The sequence below is a fragment of the Haemorhous mexicanus genome, chromosome 5 (assembly GCF_027477595.1).
Source record: "Haemorhous mexicanus isolate bHaeMex1 chromosome 5, bHaeMex1.pri, whole genome shotgun sequence".
In the NCBI taxonomy this organism is placed as follows: domain Eukaryota; kingdom Metazoa; phylum Chordata; class Aves; order Passeriformes; family Fringillidae; genus Haemorhous; species Haemorhous mexicanus.
In genome coordinates, this window is record NC_082345.1 from 18,629,708 (window position 1) to 18,653,286 (window position 23,579).

The window sequence follows — 23,579 nt, forward strand, 5'->3', positions numbered from 1 at the left end:
TAATAAAGATGCACTTCTTAAGGGTAGGTATCACTAAGACTATCTTTTAAACATCTTCAGACGGATAGTCATAAGTATTTTAGATATTTCTACTTTTTCAAAATCCTTGTTGCAAACCAGAAATGTTAGATTTCAAGTGTTAAGCTTTTAGATCATCAAATACACTTTTAGGAAATGTCAAAACAATGGGTGTAAAAAAATTCATATGTCTAACAGGTCAGGGATCAAAATCTAGCTATGAGCTTTGGTATTTCAAGCAGTGTCTGGAAGAAATTGTACTTAAATCAGCCAGCTCAGCATAGGACATTTTAAATTGAGATTATATGTTGTGAAGAGGAGGTGTGTGTATATATATCTACTTCTAGAAGTATCTAGAAGTTATTTACTTCTTAGAAGTAAGCATATGAATTTAGATTTAAACCCACTTATGTTTTAATAAATAGATCACCAGCCTCAGGGCTGCATCCCTCTAATCCTATAAATGTGAGTGGATGCACTTAATTCCTGTACCTGTCATTCCAGCCCAGGCACCAATCACACAGTGTTCAGCCTTTCTGCTCGGACACTCCGTGTGAGGTTATCTGGCAGCAGGGAGAATTTCTTGTTGATGTCTTTGTACTACACCTGCTTGATTGAGGGCAGGCCAAACCCTTAAGCCCTGAGATGGACCAAGAATCCATTGCTTGCTTTCAGCTTGCCAAGATAAATTCCTGGTTTCTCCTGTACATCTTCCTTCCCAACTCACACAGCTTTGGAAATGGAGTGTGAGATTCCCTGATAAAACACTGTCACTCTGCTAACGCAAAAAATCAGTCGTCCTGAACTTTCAAGTAGCATTAGGCATTCCAGCATCAGTTAGGCTCTTACACTCCTATTTGGTTAAATGACTGTATAACAATTAAACGGCAATTCCCCCCATCCTGGTCACCTTTGAAGTGTCCAATGGCTGAGAAGCTCCATTCAGCTTTACATTTGTGGTCAAAACATTTCAGGTCATGGGGAGGGAGAGGCACCCACAGACAGATACTCACATGGGCACATCCATCGGCAGCCGCAAGTTTCCTCCACCTTAACAGCAGGAAGGCTGCTGTGACACACAGGCTTTGGCATGCTCTCACAATTGATGTGGTGGCTCTCCAGAACTGTGTAATCTCCTGGGAAGCAGGTCACAGTATGGCACTGGTCTGGTAATGTCCATTTATCACCAGGCTAGGGAGGGAAACACAGATATGCAACAATTAAAACCAAAAATGCAAAGTTTGGCTGGTGTCATGGAACTACAGCCAGAAAGTGAATGACACTGACAGCAGTGCTACTCACATTAGCCTTGGAAAAATAAATAATGGAATGCGCTGTATTAAGGACTTCATGAGGACGAGAAAGTTTTAATTAGAAACACTAAGAAGCAGGCTGAAATTCCAAGCTTAAGATAACAGTTTACAATAGGAGACATTTTGTTCTAACCACCTATAGTTAGAGCTTAGCCATCCTACAACATGCATGGAGAGCAGAGTAACAAAGAATCACTCAGCTTTACTTTAAATTTCAAATCCTTTACTTTTCATTAACCACAGATGGTCAGAGCACAGCAGGAATTACTATTTGTTCCAAACTAGGAAAGCGTGGAATATTGTAGTTATTTTGTCAACAACTCTGAAACTTTAAAACAGCTCCTTTCTTCCCAAAGGGAAATTGTTCCTATACCAGCTCAGTGTTATTACATGTACATAGTGGATTTCTAGAGCTAAAGAATTAAATGTACAATATTCCTGTTTTCTAAAGGACAGTCTGAATTTTAAGGCACCAGGATTATGTACTAATAAATGACAGAGAAATAGATTTGCAGTGTCTCAAGATTCCTATCTGCAGAAAGCTAAGCTCTCTGGCCCCAGTCCTACAGAGCTCTAAAGTCCATAAGTAGGCTGAACGAGTTTTAAAACAGCGTTCATCCCTGAAGTGGGCATTCCCAGGAATACCCCCAAACGTGGGAAACAGCACTTCCCAGAGTTCTCTCCACAGAGGTGAGTCCAGAAATACCAGTACAAGGGAACGGGTGCTTCTGTGGTCTGGGTAATATTTCTTGATATTCACAAGCAGAAATGTGGGGAAGAAAAGAGAATTGATACTGGGTATGGACATCTCCCATCCTGTCCTTCACAGTTTAACCATCATTCCCATAGAAGAGAAGAAAAAAGGGATAAAAATACCTAGATAACAACATCATTCACAGATAATTCTTTTAATTATGAAAGTATTTCTCTGTATCTCTGAACTACAGGATGCCATCAAGTCTAAACAAGAGCTGCCAGATTTGCGGCCACAAAAAATTATATATTAAATACAGGTTAATTTACTGGACTTGTTTTATATGTTTCAGAACTTTGAGAAGGTAACTGAAAGTAGCTTAATAATTTTTTTCAGGCTTGTGAGCCTAAAAAAGGCTATGAAAAAATAATAGGAGGAGTTTTAAGGACAGCAAAAGTTTTTCTATAGGAAGAGATAGAATGCTTTTTAATTACAGTTGTCTCTCCTACAACTCAGTGAAAGTGGGAGCACCTGGAAGGATACATATACTGTACAAGTCTGGCTTCCATACATATTTAATTTTAATTGGTTTTAGTCACTCTTTAATAGGACATTTATTAGAAAACATCTAAGAGCTGGACAAGAAAAGCAAAGCACAAGACAAAAAAAAAAAAAAAAGTTGAGGGATAAAATACCCCAAGAATCCTAGTGCAGAGAAAAACACAGGGACTCTGAAGACAAAGAGAGCCTAAATCCCAGTTGATATGAAACTGTAGGAGCAAAAGCAGGACAGAAAGGAAAGCAAAATCAGGGTTTCTAAAATGTGAAGGATAAGTCTGCCAGAACACTGCAGGAAGCCTCAGACTTCCTCTCTGAGGGAGCTCTGAACCTACAGACCTGGACTCTGTATCTTGCTGTGCATCTGGAGGAGAGAGACCCACACACCCCAGCAGCTCCCCTGGCTTTATCTCTTAGTTTAGAAGAGGTTATTTGTTTGTTTGTCTCTTCTTTAAGCCAAGGCCTTAACAATACTAGAAAAGTCATGGTAATAGCTCAGGAACAAGGGATTTGCCACCTTGCAAATTGCTCTACAGATCACTTCATGAGGAAATATCACTATTATAAACCAAAAACCTACACTTCTTTACCACCTTTTTACATGCTTCTAAATTTCAAAACAAGACTAACAATGAAAATTAACTATGTAAAAAAACCCAAAACCAAAACCAAATTTATCATAATTGTCCTGATATTCTGCCAACTGTCAAATTAAAACGTTAAACCAGCGTTTCTTGACACAGCCTATGTTTGGCACTCCTGCAACCCCTTCCCACTGGACCTGATGAGTACTAAAGACTTCCAAGGATTCAAAAAACAGCTGAACAAACTCACAGCGGACAAAACTATCAAGCATTAGCAAATACAAAAAGGTGCCACTTGCAGCTCAGGGTGTCCCTGAGTAACAAATTTTTTATGGCTAGGATAGTTCAGAGAATTTTTGTACATATTTATGAACATTGCTTCCTGGGCTCCTATTTTTGGCCGCACAAGAGATGGGGTTAGATGGATTTTTGGCCGGATCCAGCACATTTGATCTGCTACTAACAATGACCTTAAATAAGAATATTGCTTCTACAGTCACTTCCAGGGCAGGGGTAATAACAAAACAAGACCTGAAAAAGAAACAAATCATAATATTCCCAACACTGATAGGATTTAGGCTGAGATGTTTGATTCTGAGAGCTCAGATTGCCTTGCAAACTGCAGGAGATCAGTTCCCACAATCTCCAGGTGCATGACAGACATCCCAGTTGGGGAGTTAAGCCTCCTGCAAGAATTCTCTGAGCAACGCCTGAAAGATTATGAAGCCGATATAAAAGCCTGTGTTTTCTGAATCAGGGAAGAAAGAGCCTTGATTCTTACTTCCTGTGGATTTGTGGGCTGTGCTGGAAGAGAGGAATAGAACAGTGGCACCTTAGAGCCAGTGAGGCACAGCAGAGGATGCTGCACCACAGAGGCAGGAGCTTCCATGGTGGCTCCAGAAGGCTGTGGCCTCACAGTACCTTCCAATACCTATTTTTCCTGGCTAACAGAAGAGGCAACTCAAAATCCCCCTAAAGGCTGCCTTTTGAAAGTGTGGTTCATTTTTATATGGACTGGAGCCCAGTCTGTTTCCTTCTAAAAGCATCCCATCCAGAACAGAAATTATGCTTTAAGTTTATCACCCCCAAAAATGAAACCTGACATGTCTGAAATTCAAGTTTAGCCTTCCCAGCACTTACCTACACGTACCCGTGTCTGCTTCTAGGAGCCCAGAGGCCTGGTCACATTCAGTTCAAACAAAATCTGATTTTTTTTTTATTGCCTTAATAAAGAAGTTTTTCAAGTTTAGTTTTTGTTTGCTGGGGTTTTTTTTTCTTAAGCTGTCAGCCTCAAAGCCATCAGATTATACTTTGTGTCTGATTTAGCTAAAGCATTTCTGTGCTTTGATCAGCTAATTGAGGCCAACTATGTAAAGCAGCTTTGATATCTTTCCTGATTTTAGGTAATTCGTATTCATTTATTACCCATACCCTTCCTTCACAGTCATGTCTTCACAAGGGAAAAACCAAAGGAATATTTTTTATGTCCTGGAAATTCAAGATGAGTAGAACTCATAACTGATCCCTACTAGAAAACATGGCACAAGCGTATGCTAATATTTTTAAATGCATGTAGTATGATTCTTCACCTGAGATGAAGAATCTGAACCATTAACAACGTCTGGAACACCAATTTCCTAGAGTGGGATCACTTTTGAGAGATCAGACAAGCTTACTAACACTTCTGAGCATTTTCTCAGGATTAAGGAGAACTTTTGCACAAACTCCAAGAAATTTGATTTCCTTGCTAAAGAGATGATTTTACCTAGAGACATAACTATCACACAATAATTATCTTCCTGTAAAATTCCCATAGGGACAAGGTATTTGTAATTTCAGCAGAAGGACAGTGGCTGGACAAAGAGGTTGCCCCTGCACATGCACCTTTATTTGGCCACTCCTGTTCCAGAAGTCCTCTCACCAAGAGATGGAAATGTATTTTTTGCTGTCAGAGAAGACAAACATTGTCACTGTTCTGCAGTAGTTCTGCACTGACTTCAATAACATTCAACATTCTGCAAGATGAGATAATGTTAGAGGAAGACTCCTCTGTGTGCAAAGCTATCCTACCAGTTCAAAATCCAACATTTTCTTCTTCCAAAATCATTCTTGATACTGTCTCATGATTTTTGTTTTAGGTTAACTGTGAAGATATTCACGTTCTTGCACAAACTTTGCAACTTAAAAGCCAGATGGCCAAAGCAGGCAATGCACTTACTCTCTTTTTGTTTCCATCCTCATCTATGCATTCTTTGACTGGGTCTGAAAGAGAAGCAGACATCTTTTAGTCACCCCATTCCCTTATCAAGCCTTTTAAGTGATGATCACCAAAATACAGATTGCTGACTTAAAAGCTTGATTTAAGCTGTGAGAAGTTGGGGGTTTTTTGTGCTAGAGTGTACGAATCCCTACCTGAAGACTGCAGGCATTTGTCCGAAGAGCACAAGAATAAGTCACAGAAGGCATGAACAATGACCGTGGTCTCAAAATACTCCATGAGCAATTACTGGGCTCCACTTCTTGTACAGCCACAGCTCTGCCCAGATGGTGCTTAAAGGATGAGCATGGCTTTGGCTCTGAGGCACAGTCCAGTCTTACCTCAGAGTCTTGTGATCCACTGAGAACATTCCTGGGAATTATCAGGTAATGACAATTTCCACACTCACATTTATTAAATGCAGGAAGACCAATACAGCATAACTACACAAATAGCTGTAATAAGAACACCCAAATTCAGTTTCCTTATGTTTAGTCATGACTGTGATGAGCATTTTTTTCACATAATCAGTTAAACAGTCACAGGGCACACACTGAAGTGTGGCTTCTACGTTTGCATGCTTTCACTACACACCTAAAGATATTTTGGAAGCAATTTCATTTTTGTACTATGGCATGACAAAGTCTCTAGGATATTAAGACACTGACTAGCAAATTCTTTGTAGAATAATAGACAATGCTACCCTATATACACTTTCTGCTCTGTCTTTTCCAGGATAAGTAACATATTTTGAAATCATTTAGGAACTCTTTAAAACCTTTTTTTAATGGTATTATTTTTGGTACACTTCCATACAAAAGGCAAGACTCCCTCTGCATGAGAAATCCAACTGTATGAGTCTAGAGGGGAAAATTATGCTTTACAGATTGTATGAAATTTATGTAAAACAAAGGAAACAGTAAAAAATCCAAACAAAAAATAAATCCCCACCAAAAAAATACATTGTTTTTCACCCCTTAGCAAATTCCTCACCATCAGCAAAAGACAGAGCTACATTTCACAGATTTTAGGTGTTGAATGTCTCTATTGTTTAAGATAGCCTATAGTTCAACAGCTTTTTGAGCTGTTGGAAAAGCTTTCATAAAAAATACAAAGCTTTCACCTCCAGTATGGATAGGTTACAGCACAGATTGCAATAAGAAAATAATTATTCGTTCAAATTCCTGCTCCCCATCCTAAATCTTGGATCAATGTAGTTTACAGCAAGAAAAATCACGTTTTACAGTGTGAAGAAAGGAAATGCATCTTTAAAAGCTTATTTTAAAAGACAGAAAAGAAAATGGCAGCTGTTTAAATCTAGAAAATGGCAGCTGTTTGATGCTCTGGAGGGATTTTAAAACGCCAGAAGTGATCCCAGCAAAGGCTGATCGGATATCTCCAAGCTGGACTGTGAACACTCAGCAACTTCCTCATTCTCAGAGGTCCTTGGCTCCACAAAAAAAGTCCATTTACTGTAGTGGAGACGTAACTAAGCCCTCGTAATGCTGGCAAAAACCTGTGCAATGACTAACACTATGAGGCAGTGGCTTGTGGTGAGAACATGTGGATGTTATTGGAACAGGAATAACAACAACAAGATGAGGGATAAATATCTATATCCAGAGGCAAGGAGGTAAAGAAGCAAAATCCTGGTCAGTGTTGAAGCAAGCTTCCTTAGAGAAGAAGGATTGTTATCTACAAATAAATGAATGCTTGTTTAAAACACTTTTTTTTTCCAGTATCTGTTTCCCTGGGAAAGGAAATTCTTTATTTTTTTTTCCTTTTGCCTTCTATTTTGGCTGAATTTTCTGTAGACATGCACAGAGCAATGTCTGAAAAACACATAACTTGAAATCTTTGCTCACAACATTTCTGAGACTTCTGAAACATGCCCCATTCATTCATGACAGCTTCAACTTTCCTGGTGTCCTTCAGTCCTGAGTACTGATTATCAAGATTTTTAACAAGATTGATTTTTATTAAGATGGTAGCTTGAAAGTTCAGGCCTAAGCAGTTCTAAAAACCTTGCTCTAATTGGGCTAATTGGAATAGCAGCTGGATACATATTTTAAGAGCTGAAATTTGGTTTCACACCTAAATGAAGGTGGTGTAGGTCAGTATTTGTGATGGCTGTCAGTGGAACACTCAAAACAGAGCATCTGATTGCCTTCTCCTATCAAGAAAAATCATCCTGGTTCTGCATTTCAATTTTTGTGTTTTGCTCCAGACACAAAGTCATGACTTTCGGACTCACCCATGCACACTTTTTTGATAAATTCACTATTCAGTGTGATCATAGTGGATAAATCTTCAAAATTCTGGAGCTTCATAATTCTGTTAGCAGCAGATGGCCCAGCCAAAGTCCTCAGCTGCCCTTCATCATATCTGTTCCCAACACCAACTGGGAACAGGGATACTCCTAGGAAAAGAGAAGGAAGGGTTTGAAATAGGCAAGGCAAAGAAGAAAATCATTGCTTATGGACAGGGAGTGTTCATCCCTGGAAGTATATAAAGGATGTGGCACTTGGCAGTGCTGGGTTAATGGTTGGACATGATAATCTTAAAAGTTTTTTCCAACTCAAAGATGATATAATTTTTATTTTTTCATTTGTTTCTAAAAAAAAATAGAACTGGGAAAAGTTTTTCTCCAACACTTAATTTTCATGTGTTACTTGCATCATTCCCTCCACACTGGCTAAAGGCAACTAAGGACTGAAATGGTGCTGCTCTAATCACACTGTTAGCTAAGATGAGCTCTATTAGTCCCAAGCATAATAAGATCATTCATGATCTTATTATGAAATGAAACAAAATGCAGCTGCAGACTTAATGACATCTTCACTCTTTTTTAATGAAAAAAAAGAATCCCAATAAGCTGTTTTCTTTCTTCAGTTACACAGCAATTGGATTATTTTCAAACCATTTAATTAAAAATAACAGTTGATAGTTGTAATACAGTCCATGCCTTATTCAATAACTTCCAGAGCAACCTTCAAACAAAGTCAAAGTTCCTCAGCTGAACACCTGAGGAACCTGAGGTACTGAAAGAACAGTCAGAAAACTTGACTGTTCTTGACAGTCAATGTACTTGATGGTACATTGATAGCAAAAGTATATTCCTGTATAGGTCAGTGAAGAATCTGATCAAAACGTCTAATTAATATTATCATTATTATCTTTATGAATATGATTATTTTTATCATTATTATTATTATTACTAGAGTGAACCTTTCTAGTTTCACTCTACTGCACCAGTACTGAATTTATAATATTAGACCACATTTCTGTTATCCCTGTCTACCCATACGATCTCAGAAAATGAGATGCTACTAATTTGTGAATCCTGGGGAAGCTGTCAGCCTTAATTGCAGATAGGTCCTGAATTTCCCAGTACATCAAAGGCATCTTCACGGGGCATGTTTTTTTCAGGTCTGTTCCTTACGACAACACTACGCACAGTAACTCCAGAACTTACATGAACACACCAGTGTCTTAATTTTCCACCTTCTGTTCTAGCCCACTACTTAAAAAGTAACAACTCTACTTATTAATAGTGACAGTGAAATGAGGCTTACTGTTCACTCTTGCAGAAAGGGCAGCAGCCTCCACAGCATCTTGTGAGTTCCCCGACATGATGACAATCACGACCTTTGATGCACTGGGTCTGCTTCCATGGGATTCTGACATCGCATTCTGGACCACAAAATCAATGGCATTTCCTAGGAAGAAATGAAGAGAGAAATGAGAGATTTAATAGAAAAGTCACAGGAGACCACAGAACTAAATTTTATATTGCTTTAGTGTGTTACACTATTAGGTAATGAAAAATATTTCTTTTTAAAGGACTCTTAATGTCTGATTTATTGCAGCTACATAAAAGATCTCAGCTATTAAAAACCTTTCAGCACTTATTAAGACATCCAAACACAGGAGGACCATCCTTAACTCCACCCGTAGACTATCCCAGTCTCTGCAGTGATAGGAATTTTTTTCCCTTTCCTTAGCCATGATAACAAAGTCAAGCTCCTCACTTAAGTAGTTATCTTTCCCAGAAGTACTGCCAGCCCTAAAGAATAGAAGACATTGTGGGGATTATATTCCTGCCTCGAACTGCCTAGCAACACTGACATCCAGTGGCGAGTTGATCCACAGCTTGGCATCATCCTGAGTGGTTCACACAAGTTCTGACTCCTGTAAAAGATCTAGGGCTTCTCTCATTTCATCGACTTTCCCTATGGGTGTGAAAAACTTATTTTGCTTCCATACAATCAGTAACCTTTCTGAAATTTAAACTCTGTGTAATCCATGATACAACCAAGTGATCCTTATTAAAATAAAAGCAAAACAAAAAAAAACCAACACTAAACCCCACAAAACTTGCAAAAAAATTCTACCTGAGCTACCAAATCACAAACTAGCTTAAAAGGGAAGCTGCTGCCCATTCATTTTACATCTGTGAACACTCAGGCAAATTTTATTGATAATTATGACCTCAGCAAGAGAGCACTTTATTAGCACTTGCATTTAGACATGTATTTGCACAAATATTTACACTGGAAATCATGATATGCAGCTTTCTTAAAAGCTCCTTTGGGCTTGGAAGTTATCAGGTAAGGAAGTAGAAATTAAACCAGGTGACTGATGTGACATTCGGGGAAAACAGTGACTGGTGAACAATAAACACTTGAAAGAGTATTTCCTCTGAGTAATCTAGAAATTAAACCAGGTGACTGATGTGACATTCGGGGAAAACAGTGACTGGTGAACAATAAACACTTGAAAGAGTATTTCCTCTGAGTAATCCGCAATAACTGTGGAGCAAAAATAGGTTTGCCTGAGAAATTCACTGTACAATTTATAATAACAAATGCATTTGTAAAACACTGGAAGTCAACCTGCAGATAATTCACCAGCACAGCCCCAGTACATCTTAGCCCACCTGAACACTTTGTACTTGATGTCTTCTTGAACCATGTCACCCACACTTTTTCAGTGATAGAAGCAAAAACCCATTTCCCAAGCTGCTGCAAACATGGACAAACTTTAGGAATCTCACTCAGCACATTAATTATTGATAAGGCTTGGAGAGCTGGGATTGCTCAGCTTGGAGAAGGCTCCAGGGAGACTTCACTCTAGCCTTACAGTATTTAAAGGAAGCTTATAAAAAAGAATGAGAGCAACTTATTATAGTGGCAGGTAGGGATAGGACAAGGGGAAGAGTTTTAAACTAAAAGAGGAGAGATTTAGCCTTGATGCGATGAAGAACTTTTTTACTCAGAGGGTCCTGAGGCACCAGTGGAACAGGCTGCCCTGGGAAGTTGTGGCTGCCCCATCCCTGAAAGTGTCCAAGGCCAGGTTGGATGGGGCTCTGAGCAACCTGGGATAGTGCAAGGTGTCCCTGCCTATGACAGGGGGTTTGAACGAGATGACCTTTGAGGTCTCTTCCAACCCAAACCCTTCAGTGATTCTATATCATGGCAACAGCAGTTGGATATTCAGTGAAAACCTTGACATTTTGGATGTTTTTCTACTTGCTACAAAACATATTTTAAAAGACCATTATTTGTTAGGTGATGGTGATTTCCATTTCACGAACTACTCTTCCTGACCACAAAAAAATAACTAACCTCAGGCATTAACTCATGTCCTATACAGCTTTCCCACAATCCTTTCTACAAATGGTTTTTTGTCTGTCAAGGTAAATGACAGACATACAGAATGGCACATTAGCTAGAAATAACTAAGGATAAAAAAAAATACAGCAAATAAATCACACTATATTCAAAATCCCTGGGATTGCTCTTGGACAGTCACTGTGCCAGAAGATTGACTCATTTCCCTTTGATCCTACAATTACCAAAAAAAAGTATTTAACTTTCAAGCATATTTTAGGTTAAACTTTTGCGCAGTAAGAATCACAAATGATTTTTCATTCATTTGTTAAAAGTACTTGAAATTTCTTGGGTTTTTAATGACCCTTTGACTTTTGTGTGGTTGGTGTGGTCAGCAGCCAGTCCAGCTCCATTTTTTATTCTTCTCACATTAATTTTAAAAATGTTCAGAAACTCCATACATATTTGCAAACTGAAAAAAAATCCATTCTTTTTATAATTTCTCATAAAGAAATCAAGTACTGTTGTAATAGAACCAGCGACTATTTCAAAGGCCCCAAAAGCATTCAATTTAATGCATGGAAAACTGGATCTGGCATAGTAAAAACTCTTTGGATTTCTCCCTTTATTTTTAAGCCAGCACTAGAGAAAAGAGCCAGGTGTCTGAAGACATCATCAAATGAACACTTTCGTCCTGCTAGAGGTATTCAGAAAGTCATCGTCCCAAGCTGGAAGCTGTCACTTCTCAGCTCTTCGACTCTCCATCTCACCACAGAGGGAAATAACAAATCCCTCAGAGACTACTATGAATAAAAACTATTCATTGCTAAAATCAACCAGCTTCAACATTTTCATACTGAGAGACCGCAACACAACAAAAACCTGACATTTTCATATCAGTAAAGCAAATATAAGTATTTAAACTGAATTAAACAACACCGTGCACAAGGCTTTATTAAGACTGGAAAGAGTTTTCACAGCATGGAAACACAAAGACAATCTCAGAATTGTTTGGGTTGGAAGGGACCTTAGAGATCACCCAGTTCCAGCTCCCCTGCCATGGGCAGGAACATATTCCTCTATCCCAGGTTGTTATCAGTCATTTTAGCCCTTCCCTCAGCCCACCAAAAGTGGTGAGCCCCCAGCAGCCTTCCAGCCCAGTCAGTGGGGTATGAATGCCACTCACTGGGCATGTCCAGGGAAAAAAATGCAAATAAATAAAAAGGGAAAAAAAAAAAACCCAATTGAACCATACAGGCTGCTTTAGAAAGGACAGACCAATCATTCCAAGCACAGAACAGCATCTTCTCCCCATCCTTCAGTGCTCATGTTTGGAATAATCATTAAAAAATGACTGTGAACATTTGATGCTGAAATTCTGAGAGTCAGAGAAGGCTTTTTAAGAGCCTTTTCCTGGTTGACTTGACACCTGATGGATTTTAAATTTAGACTTGTATTCTGAAGTAACAACTCAGAATGGTTCACACAGAGGTTTCTGCAATGGACATAAACAAGATTTAAGGACAAAAGACAATCTGTTGAATAGGGTTGGAGGTGCTTACCATGAGTCTACAGAGAATTACACTAGATTCTACCTTATTAAATAGTTTCATTAATGATTGGATGGAAGAGTTAAAATGTGTAAGAAGTCATGTTAATCTGAATCACAAATATTGGATTGGGAGCAATCATTGACAACGTGAAATTAAATGAATGAGCACAAGGTGCCCTAGAAATATTTCAAATATATCCAAGAAATAAAAATGAAGATTCATCCCAAAATTACCCAATCTGGAACACACAGACATTTAATGTTTTGGTGGATGCCTCAGGAAAAGCAAAAACTTCCTAAGAGAAACCTTTCAAATTATTTTCTTTGGGTCTCTAGAGCTGTGACAGACAGGGGATTTCAATGAGATGGAGGTTCCTGCTGGGAACTTGTAATCTGTGCCTTAAGTGGCCTCAGTGGTTTTTCTAACATTTATGCAACATCTTGACCACAAAAAAAAAAGTACCACAAGAGATCTTAATGTCCCACAAATCCTGAAAGCAGCCTGGGAAAGGAACAAAATAGGAATGGTTCCTCAGAACCTGAAATGATATAGAAGCAGCCAACACTGTCTGGATGGTGTAAGTATTCCAGACTGCAACTACATAACCAAGGACTTGCCTAACCAGGAACAACTCCCCACAATGATAATCATAGAATCATAAAATCACAGAATGATTTGGGATGGAAGGGACCTTAAAGATTATTTCATTCCAACCCCACCGCCATGAGCAGGGACGGCTCTCAATAGACCAGGTCCATAATCCTGAAGCTGGTCTTTGTATCTTAATTTAGGCTCTCCACCTAGCACTGAATTGGGATTTTTCACTGAAGGGCAGTGAATTAAAACAGCTTGGGGAAGATATTAGTGGTACCTAAAATTGGCTTCAAAAAGGAGATGGCACCACTAGTTCAGCAATATCTGTGGGGAACAAGTGAAAGTCTCTGTCAGTGAGTGGGAGCCCTCTGATCAGGACAGCTGCTGGCCTTGGGTGATGGGGGTAAGATTTTGGAAATTCGATAAAGAGTGCATAATTTGGGGAGAGATACGAATAAGGAAATGTGCTATGGGGGGCCTTTGCTTCCACAGCCAAAGGAGACGTTTAGGAGAAAGACATATATACCTCCTGAATCCTGACAGCAAAGCTGAATGCTACTAATCAAATATATTAATAATGATGGGAAGTTGGAGGAAGAATATAAATTTAAGATTTTTTTTTCTTGGAGGGGGGAAATATACCTTTCCCTAAAGATGCTTTTATACAGCTGATCCACATAGAACATACTTCCTCCAAATTTTGAGGCTGAGGCAGGAAAATGTCAGCCTAAATGAGCAACTTTTACTACGGCTATAAGGAAGCAAAATAATGCTTTTATAAAGTGTTAAGCAGTATTTACTGTAGGGATTGCTCAATCTGCTCCCTGTAACTCTCCTAAACACTCAGAAATGCTGAACAGAAACACACTTATGTGATTCTCAGTTGTCTTGCACACATCACTTTAGTCTTTAGTTAGTTTCCTTCTTTTTTTTTTGGTTGTTTCTTATGTGAAGTTGTACATGATTTCATGATGTCTGAACAGCCCTAGAGGTGCTTCTTGATAGGTTACTTAAGCCAAAATTCACCTGATGTTATTGAATGGCCCCACTGCACAAGCACGGGAAAGATTTGTGGTATAAGCTGCTCTTTCTTGTTCTTTTTATGCCCTCACATACTCAGTAGTTTTTCATTATTTCTTATTACTAAAATCTCTCCTGGAGTTTCCTTATGGCTAAATAATGCAGGATAGGGAATGCTTTCTACAGTAAGACTTCTGCAGTGGTAGCAGCAATTGCCCTCTGCATATAGAGCTTTTTGGACCAAAAAAAGCATGATTTGGATCAACAAAGATGGAATAAATATTTCACTGAATTGTTCTTCTACTATCAGGCAGCCAGTGCAAATAAGAAGAAACAGCTCTGGTCTGATAGCAATGATATTTTTTGATGGGTAAATTCAGATCAAGCAAAGGCTTGAAAAGAAAATGCAGTGTCCAGACTGGGGCACCTGCATTTGTCAAGCAGACTCTGCATTTCCAGAGGCTCGAGCACAGACAGAAGGGCTTGAGTGACTGTGCACTTCCCGGGAATGCTGTCTCCTGCACAGCCAGCCACATTCACACACATCACAAGGTGCAACACAGCACCATATTTTCATGACTTCATTTGAGAGGAACTACTTCTTCTCTATTTCACTTTCATTCATTATACCACATCCTCGATCACGGTCTCTGAGCATTTTCCAATGAGAAATAAACAAATCACTAATGAGGATGTCATGTGGCTGCCTCTCCTTTTTCATTTCCCAAAGGCCGTGTTTGCTCTGTTTATCCTGCAGTTCCATGTGGCTTTCTCTACACATTATATGGAAGGCTTAACAAAACTTATCTTTTGTATGCAACAATTCATCCCACGACGAGCCTATAGAAGTCTCATCAGCCATCTGGTATTTTTATTTCTCCAGGTTGAGAAAATAATCAGAGCTAATCCTCCTGTGAACTTTGGAAGTCAGGTTTTATTTCACACTTTTCTGTACAAATAACTCTTTATAGTCCAAAAACTCGAAAAATCTGTGTATTCCTCAACCCTTAAAGGACCCTGATGCTGGTGGCTGCCAGAGTAAATGTGGTTCCAATCCAGAAGAACAAAATTCTCAGGGTATCTGGTGTAAGATGGTGTAGGAGAATAATTTTTTGCTGAACCCTGCAACTGATATTTGTGTGTGCACCAAGTTTCCACAGACCAGTGGGAAATCTGATGTTTTCACACATGAAAATGGAAGTGGACCTGTCTGTCTGGAACAGAAGATAGTATCTCACAAGCAAATCTTCAGCTGAGGTCTTGCCTTAGGCAATCCTTGTTCTCTGCTCCCTGGCACCACCGCCAGTCTTGTGTCAGCCCAAGTCCCTGCAGAACCAGCATGGCAACTTGGGTGAAGGAAGTGAACCACAAGAATATAACTCTTGTTTTCCTTTTTTTTCAACCAGATGGGTTACACTGGCTCAGCACAAACAGCAGGTAAGGGCAGCTCATAAAGCCAGCATGAGCAGTTCTGCTCCTAAATGTCTAATCAACCAACCAGCACTGAAAGGTTAATGATCAAAGTCCTTACTTCTTAATTATGCTTTGCTTGCTTGAAAGATAATGAATGCAAATCCTGAGCATTACTTCGAGGCTTCTTTCCAAAATACATTAAAGACAAACCATAATTTGTGTAACCTGTGAATGCCTTTCAACAGAGAAAACTGAACCATGACATAAATTGGTGCTTGTAGCCAGCCTATACTTAGCATTTCATGGGGTTTTGTTCCTCCCCTTGTTTAAACACCAATACTCACAAAATCACTTACCTAATCTGGTAGGACCTTGCTCCCTTTGTTGAATGGACTGCACCATTTCTACAAGCCTGTCAGTCTCTTGAGGCATGTTCCATGAAATTTCTAGATTGTTTTCCCTGGCATACTGGAGAACTGACACATGAATTGAAGAATTGCCTGAAGCAGAAAATAAACACTTTAGGCAGTGCATGTGAATGTCTTAAAATAAATCTAAAGAAACATTGGCATTGTGATTTACATTAGGCACAACCAGACACTCTGGGTGGTTTAACATTATGGTTTACATTAGGCACTCTGGTTTCCATCAGAGTGTGAAAAGACCAAAACTGAACTATTCCCTGATGAAAAAATATCCAAGTACTGCTGGAAACAGTTGCTTTTCTATCAGGAGTCAGCATGCAGTATTTTAGCCCAGATCAATATGACAGTAACTGGAGAATTTTGTTTTCTTGATCTCCATTCAGTATTATTCCTTTTCCATTTTAAAATTATCTAAACATTCCCTCTTTTTTTTTTTTTTTTAACGTGCACCTTGTTTTGCACAAGCAGTAGATTAATGCTCCATTTGTCAGATGGGCCAAGCTCCCTGGATCATTTCCTGCCAAATTCCCTCTCTCATACAGCACTGGAATGATGTGCATGGAACAAAGTGAATCCAGGGAGCTTGACCTGTGAAGGGGAATGAAGATAAATTTCAAATTATGGTCCTCCCTAACACCCTAATTATACATTATGTAAGAAGTACAAATAATACTATTAACAGAGCATTTATATAGACAGTTTAAAATACCAGATTTGCAAAATTGAACCAGGCAATATGTTGTTTATAGTGATTGGCTATATTGCTCTTCACGGCCTCCTACTGAAGGTATTTATGGATAGAGCACAATGACTCTTTATCAATGTTTTGCAAGACATATATGAACACTACCAATAACAGCAGTTGCTTCATGGAAATGGTGTAATGCTGGATCAAAAAAATACAATTCTGACTAAAAAAAAAAATAAAATCCATGTTTGTTAAGTACTACTGGGAAAACACAGGATGCAGATGAACTTGGTAAAACCCACACAATGTCTTAAACTGCTCCCTATGCTACATGATCCCTTCACATATGTGCAGGATACAATGCATTCTACCAGGGGGCTGCACTGATAATGAAAGATAAGGAATGGCCTGACCAGAGGTGTACCCCCCTATCAGTACACACTCTACAAGCACAGTGAGCTTAGCACACCCAGAAAGTGTCAGCCATCCCACATGGGTCAGAAAATAAACATTGAGCAGTCAGTGCTTTGAGGGATTAGAATGAGTAATTTAAAATTAAGAATTGAAAAACCTCCAATGAGAAGCTGGTTTGTCCCCTACAAGCAAATTCTTCTGTTTTACAAAACATATTTCTATGTTTGAGCTGAAAGGCAGATACATACCGATCACAACACTTTCAATAAATGCCCGCACAAAGCTTTTCATTTCCTCAAATTCCGATGCTCCAATATTCAAACTTCCATCCAGAAGAAACATGATGTCCATGGGTTTGTTGCACAACTCTGAACATGAGAGGGGGAGGGAAAAAAGTTATTTTATATATAATAACCAAAAGTAGTATCTGTAATGTGGTAGGAGCAGAAAGGATAGATCCAGTTGCATTTTGGGAAAATAGAGCAGGATAATGACCATTTGAAGCAATTAGTGATGCCCCTTTAATGAAAGCCTTGAGGTTCATATTCAGTGGGATACATGAATAGTTCAATTCCTGCTTTTCTACTGATTCTGTTTCACTCTAAGAGGACTAAAACAAAAAACAAACAGCAGATGACAACAACAACAAAAAAACCAACCCAAATCAGCAATAAAACAAAAATAAACAAGAAAGAATACAAGAGCAAGACACCAAACCAGATAAAGGAACCCTTCAAATTTCAGTGATACACAGGATAAACAGAGGAGACCCAACAGAAGAAAGAAGAAATCACACAGAAAATTCATCCAATCTTACCTGTGATTTCAGTCCAAAAACTCATCCCATGAGTGCAGCATGACTGCAGCACTAATTCAGGTGCCTCTTCAATAAGACTGTTGTAACTATTCAAGATAATTGGGTCATTAGGCTGACTGATCCTTCTGAGCTCTTGAATATTGGCACTGGGGGTTATGCCTATGGGAAAAACATTTATGCTCTTGGGAGGTCGTGTGATAACATCAGTCGAAGGACTGGATGACACCATATATACCAAGTGAGGAACATCTTGCCTGCCCCCATTCACTGATGTAAATGTATGTTTGGAAATATAATCAAGGGCATTGCCAGTGTTGGTAGCCCTCCCTCCCTGGTAGGGTATACTCCTAACTTTCTCGATAATATTTTCCTTTGACTGTATTTCCCTAAAGGAGTACTCCAGACTGACAGTCTCTGAATACTGCATGACTGTAACATGAATATTTTCCTGTCCCACATTCATTCCTGTGACTACTTTCTCAATGAATTTCTTGACTTTATTGAAGTTTTCCTCTCCAACACTGTCAGATCCTTCCACAATAAAAGCAATATCCAGCCTGTTGGGATGGGACGTTTCTGAAAGAGGTGGTGGGGCTGTGAGTCCCAAAGAGGGAAATATGACACTGGACATGGTTGGAGCAGATGTAGCTGGTAACAGAAGACTTTCTTCAGGTCCAAGATCACACAGCTGATCAATGAGGAAATCTGTATGATCCATTAGCTCCAACACATTGCTCACTAGGAAGGCTCTGCTACCTGGAAACATTTTTGCCATGAATTTGACTTGCTCCACATTGATATGTGGCCCAATCCCCACGGGTATTACTGTGATGTCTCTATTCTTCAAAAAGCCAAGCATGTCACGGATTTTTTTTTGAGACCTGCTTGCTATAAATATCACTGCAATTTTGGCAGCATTGGTCCTCTCTGCTTTTCCAAACACATGCAATGCAGTGTATTTAAAGACTTCATAGGCAGATGCTTCTTTATCACCTGTGTATTTTATGTTCTGGACAATTCTTCTCATCTGGGAATTTGTTTTGACATCTTTAAGGTTAAGATAGATGGTGGGACCAGCCCTATACACCAGAATTGACACTCGGATTTTTTTCTGGGAGATGTGGAGTTTTTTCATCCCACCAATTATGAAAGTCTTCAGCTGTTCAAAGTCCTCCTCTGAGAGTTTATTGGAGCCATCGATCAGGAAGGCCAAGTCCATCATTTTGCTGCAAGAGTATGCACTGGCTGGGAGCTCAATGTCCTCCTCTGGAATAGGTGTTGTCAGAGTTATGGTGTCCTCCATGGGCTCACAGTCCACACAGGTTAAGTTCTTTCCTTCACATAGACTACAAAAATCATCAAATTGGAAAAACATCAAATTTAACTGCAAAAGGCAATGCTTATAACAAGTTATCCACACAAGTCATCCACACATTATAAAAAAACACCAATGCAAAAGCAAACATCTCAAAACCACAGTGAAACCAAAACACGATGTGAATAATTTTTTCCCCCACCCCAATTCCCCACAACTTCCCACATGATATTATACACCTAAATCCCCTGTGTTCATGGATGTTTAGATCCAGGAAACGTGACCAACTGTGGTGTGTTTGTCAGAAGAAACTCCTTAGAACAGTCTTTGGCAGAAGGGATAAAATCTGTGTCTGGAAACTGTTTAGGAACCGCTGAGTATCAGCAGTACGGCAACCTACAGGCCACTGGAGGACTGAACTGGCTGATCCGGTCTGCTTCACAAGGAACCAAAACATGAGGCAAACTGCAGGCAGGGAATACCAAGTAAAATCCTAGAGTAGGAGAGACGTTTTGCCTCTGATATGACCCAGTAAACTCTGTGCAGGGGCCAGGTTTACACAGATTTTAACCTTACTGAAATTAGCAATCTTTTTTCTACCTCTGAAGTGCTGTACTTTCCTGGTGGTTTTTTTCCTGACTTCATTTTAGTTTGGATACAGCTTTGGCACATATTCATCCTCCACTGTTTCTTATATCTCTCTTACCTTCTTATTGTTTACCATTTCTTCTTCAGTCCAGTTTCTCATATTAAATGCTTTATTTCAATCATAGATGTTATCTCTTTTTAGTCCTATGTCTTCCCCCACCATTTCTACTTACCTCCAGTAGTACATTTTCCCCTTTCCACCTCAGCTCCCAAATTTCTTTCCCTCCCTTATCTCTGCCTTTTCCACTATTCATCCTCCTGCACCACCATGAGCTTTTTCACCTCTGTCACCCTCCATCTTTTATGAACTCCCTTAAAATTCACCCATCTTTAGCAAGGCTTTAACACTTTTGCCCTTCTAATTCCTGGCTGCATATTTCTCTTTACTTCCTAGAATCACAAAGGGGTTTGGGCAGGAAGAAATCTTTAAAGTGTATCCTGTCCAACTCTCCTGCAATGAGCAGGGACATCTTTGACTAGATCATGTTGCTTAGAGCCACATCCAGCCTGACCTTAAATATTTCCAGGGATGGGACATCCACCACCTCTCTGGGCAACCTGTGTCAGTGTTTTACCAATCCCTTTGGCAACTTCTTCGTTATGTCTCATATAAATTGAACCTCCTTCAGCTTAAAACCATCACCCCTTGTTCTGCCCCAACTGGCCCTGCTAAAAATTTTGTACCCATCTTCCTCATAGGCTGAAGCACTGAAAGGTCACATTAAGATCTTCCCAGACCCTTCTCTTCTCCATCCTGAACAATCCCATCTCTCTCTCTCTGCCTTTCCTCACAGGAGGTGTTCCAGCCCTCTGATCACCTTCACTTCTCAGAGAAAAGAACATGCCTGCACTCAGGCAGAGGGTGGAACAGAACCAGTCCATATATTTTCCTTGTCTTACTGGACAGTCCAAGGAGCAGAGTAGGAAAAAGAGTTACAAAAGAGCAACCACCAAAAAACGCATGTTTGCACTGCCAGAGGAAACCCAGGATGTACAAACTACATGCGTTGATATTGGAAGAAGGTGCCATTTTCCAGGAAAATACTTCATTTTACATGTGTCATCTTCATTTAAGTTCTCTTAATAGAAGTGCTATGTTCTTTTCAAGCTCATTTTAGTGTCTTCCTTATTGCAGAATGCAGAGCTATTTTTGGCATTAACATACAGCAACAGAAGATTATTCTAATCCTAGTATGAACAAGACTCTTCTAGTTTCCAATTTCCTTTGGATACTTGCTATGAAATTCATTTTTGTGCAGTATTTTCTGTTGTTTGTACAGATGGTGTAGGCACCTAAATTAGGTGACAGCTATGCAAAAGGAGGTTTCCCTAGTGAGATAAGTTTTCCTAATGTTCTGAAATCTTTTCTAAGCAGCAGCCAGTGTATCAACATTTAAGATAAATTATTAATAAGAATTACAAAAATTAGAGAACAGAGACTCATTTAAGAAGACTCTTTTTAGACCTTTTGAGGGAATTCAGGGCTCTTCATGTATATTGTTTAAAGATATGTATTTAATTGATGAGCCTAACAGTCTCATGCCCTGGGTTTATAGCTCAGTTGCACACCAGCCCTGGCTAGAGACCAGGAATTGTAAGTAAGTTTTTATATATTCATAAAAATACATAAAAGGTTCAGAGCACTTGGAGCTACACTGTTGGCCTGTGATAATAGCTGCTGCAGGGACAGTTACAACTCAGATTGCATTAAAACTGATCAGTTTACAAGTCGGAAAACTCTTTTTTATTCACAGCATTATAAGTCACTAGTGAAAATATCCATCCATGGTCCAGACATCCAGAGAATGACAAATTTTCATAATATGCCACAGGGCATTAAACAAAATGCAAACAGTCTCTCCTGCATTGCAGCTGAAGGCCCTCATCCTGCAAAGTTCATAGTACCACATTCCCTGCCACTCATTTCATCCTATTTGGAAACACCTGTATGCAGGATCAGACCATGGGTATCAACCTTAATATCTCATGGAAATTGGTTTTCCAGGAATGGGACACAATTCCAACTGCTAATAATATCAGCAAGTTCTAGACTGAGTGCACATTCAGATCTTGCACCTCACATAGGAATTTTTTTTAGTACTGGCAGAAGGAATGAGTCTGACAGCTTTATTGATGTTGAATCACACATTGTGCAAAAAGAAGTTGAACATCTGAAGCCAGCAGGGCCACCAACACGTGGGAAAAGGCCTTTTTTTGAAAGGAATTTATAGATTGCACTTTCTTTAATTCAGCTGACATCCTATAATCCCTACTGCTTCAATTGAAAAACTTCAGCCCTGGGTTCTCTGTGAAGGGGTACTGACATAAAAGATGCTTCCAAGATGCCTCCTTCTTTTTGAGTGATACATTTAAAGTTACATCCATATACTTATTCATGAGTATGCACTTCATCCCTGACCATTCATCCTACACAAGAGGGATGCTGGTTCCCTGCACAAACCCATCATACCAAGATTGACAGTGCTGTGGATCATCTCTGTTCAAAACTACTCTCCTTCCATGTGGGATCCTGTCACCTCCAACTGCACACACAGGACAGTCTTCTGGACTGACACAATCCAGGGACAGCTCATCAACGATTTTCCCTGTTTCAAAACAGCAGAGCAATGTAAAGATGCCAGTTGTCATGAACTGTAAAACTAACCATGGGGTTAAAACAGTGCTTCTAAGGTGGTCTCAAACCTCCTGAATATTCTGCTGGTTGTTGTGGCCACTGCCAATTTGACACAGAGAAGTATCTCCTCCCCTCATAATGGCTTTTATTTAGATACTGAAAGCACCTAACCCAGTGTATACTTTCAACAGCCAGCACCACACAGAAGGTAAATATATCTTCAGAACAAAGCATGGAAGATGTCAGGGTATCGGTAACACCAGGGGAAAATGGCATTTTCCATTTTACATGTATATTATTTAGTTCTCCTCCTATCCTCTACCTTGTTCTGATCAGAAATACCAAGGCTTGGAGGTAATAAACAAGTGAAAGCAATGGATTTCACTACTGTAGCTGCTCTGGAGCATAACATTTTATCAATTTCCAGCACAAATTCATACTCTAACCACAGAGTCAACAATCTGTTCCCACACAGCCCCTAATCCTCCAGTCTCATCAAGCTGATCCCATCCTCTCTCATCCTTGCTGGCAGGGGTTCACACTCCTCTTCTGGGCACCACATCATGCCCTCCATACACTGTGACCATTTCACAAACCCAAATTGGGATGCCAAACACCTCCCTCCTCAGGCAGTAAGGAATTGTGGTGAAAACACATCACTGAACCTGTTAAGAAGAAGAAAATCTGTTTAAATAAATCAAAATATGGACTTACCTGCAGGACAGTGCACGTGGCATCCTTCCACACACCGCAGAGGACACTCCAAAGCCTGGGGGTGTTGGCATGTGACAGGACAAGCAGGTCCACAGCTGTTATATCTCCATTCACACTGATAATCTAATTCCTGTTTATTCAGGTCCTCACAGCTTTGTGCTATGCATGGACAGAATCAGAGGCAAAAAAAAAAAAAAAAAAAAAAAAAAAAAAAAAAAAAAAAAAAAAAAACAGAGTGTATATCCACCATGCCTCTTAGAACTATGGCCCCAAACATTGTACGAAGTGGACCACATATATCTAGAAA

The 23,579-nt window shown here is 39.5% G+C and overlaps 1 protein-coding gene across 3 annotated transcripts in view; it reads right to left on the reverse strand.

The window, feature by feature from the left end:
* Positions 1-23,579, reverse strand: part of VWF (von Willebrand factor) — a 118,773-nt gene that overhangs the window by 34,469 nt on the left and 60,725 nt on the right. For all 3 annotated transcript variants that reach the window (XM_059846174.1, XM_059846173.1, XM_059846175.1), the window contains 9 exons: positions 23,273-23,431; positions 22,394-22,529; positions 17,961-19,306; positions 17,392-17,511; positions 15,973-16,116; positions 9,000-9,143; positions 7,679-7,843; positions 5,386-5,429; positions 1,032-1,209 (listed from right to left, as the gene is read on the reverse strand). In XM_059846174.1, the coding sequence (XP_059702157.1) occupies positions 1,032-1,209; positions 5,386-5,429; positions 7,679-7,843; positions 9,000-9,143; positions 15,973-16,116; positions 17,392-17,511; positions 17,961-19,306; positions 22,394-22,529; positions 23,273-23,431 (2,436 nt within the window). The remainder of the gene's footprint in view (positions 1-1,031; positions 1,210-5,385; positions 5,430-7,678; positions 7,844-8,999; positions 9,144-15,972; positions 16,117-17,391; positions 17,512-17,960; positions 19,307-22,393; positions 22,530-23,272; positions 23,432-23,579) is intronic.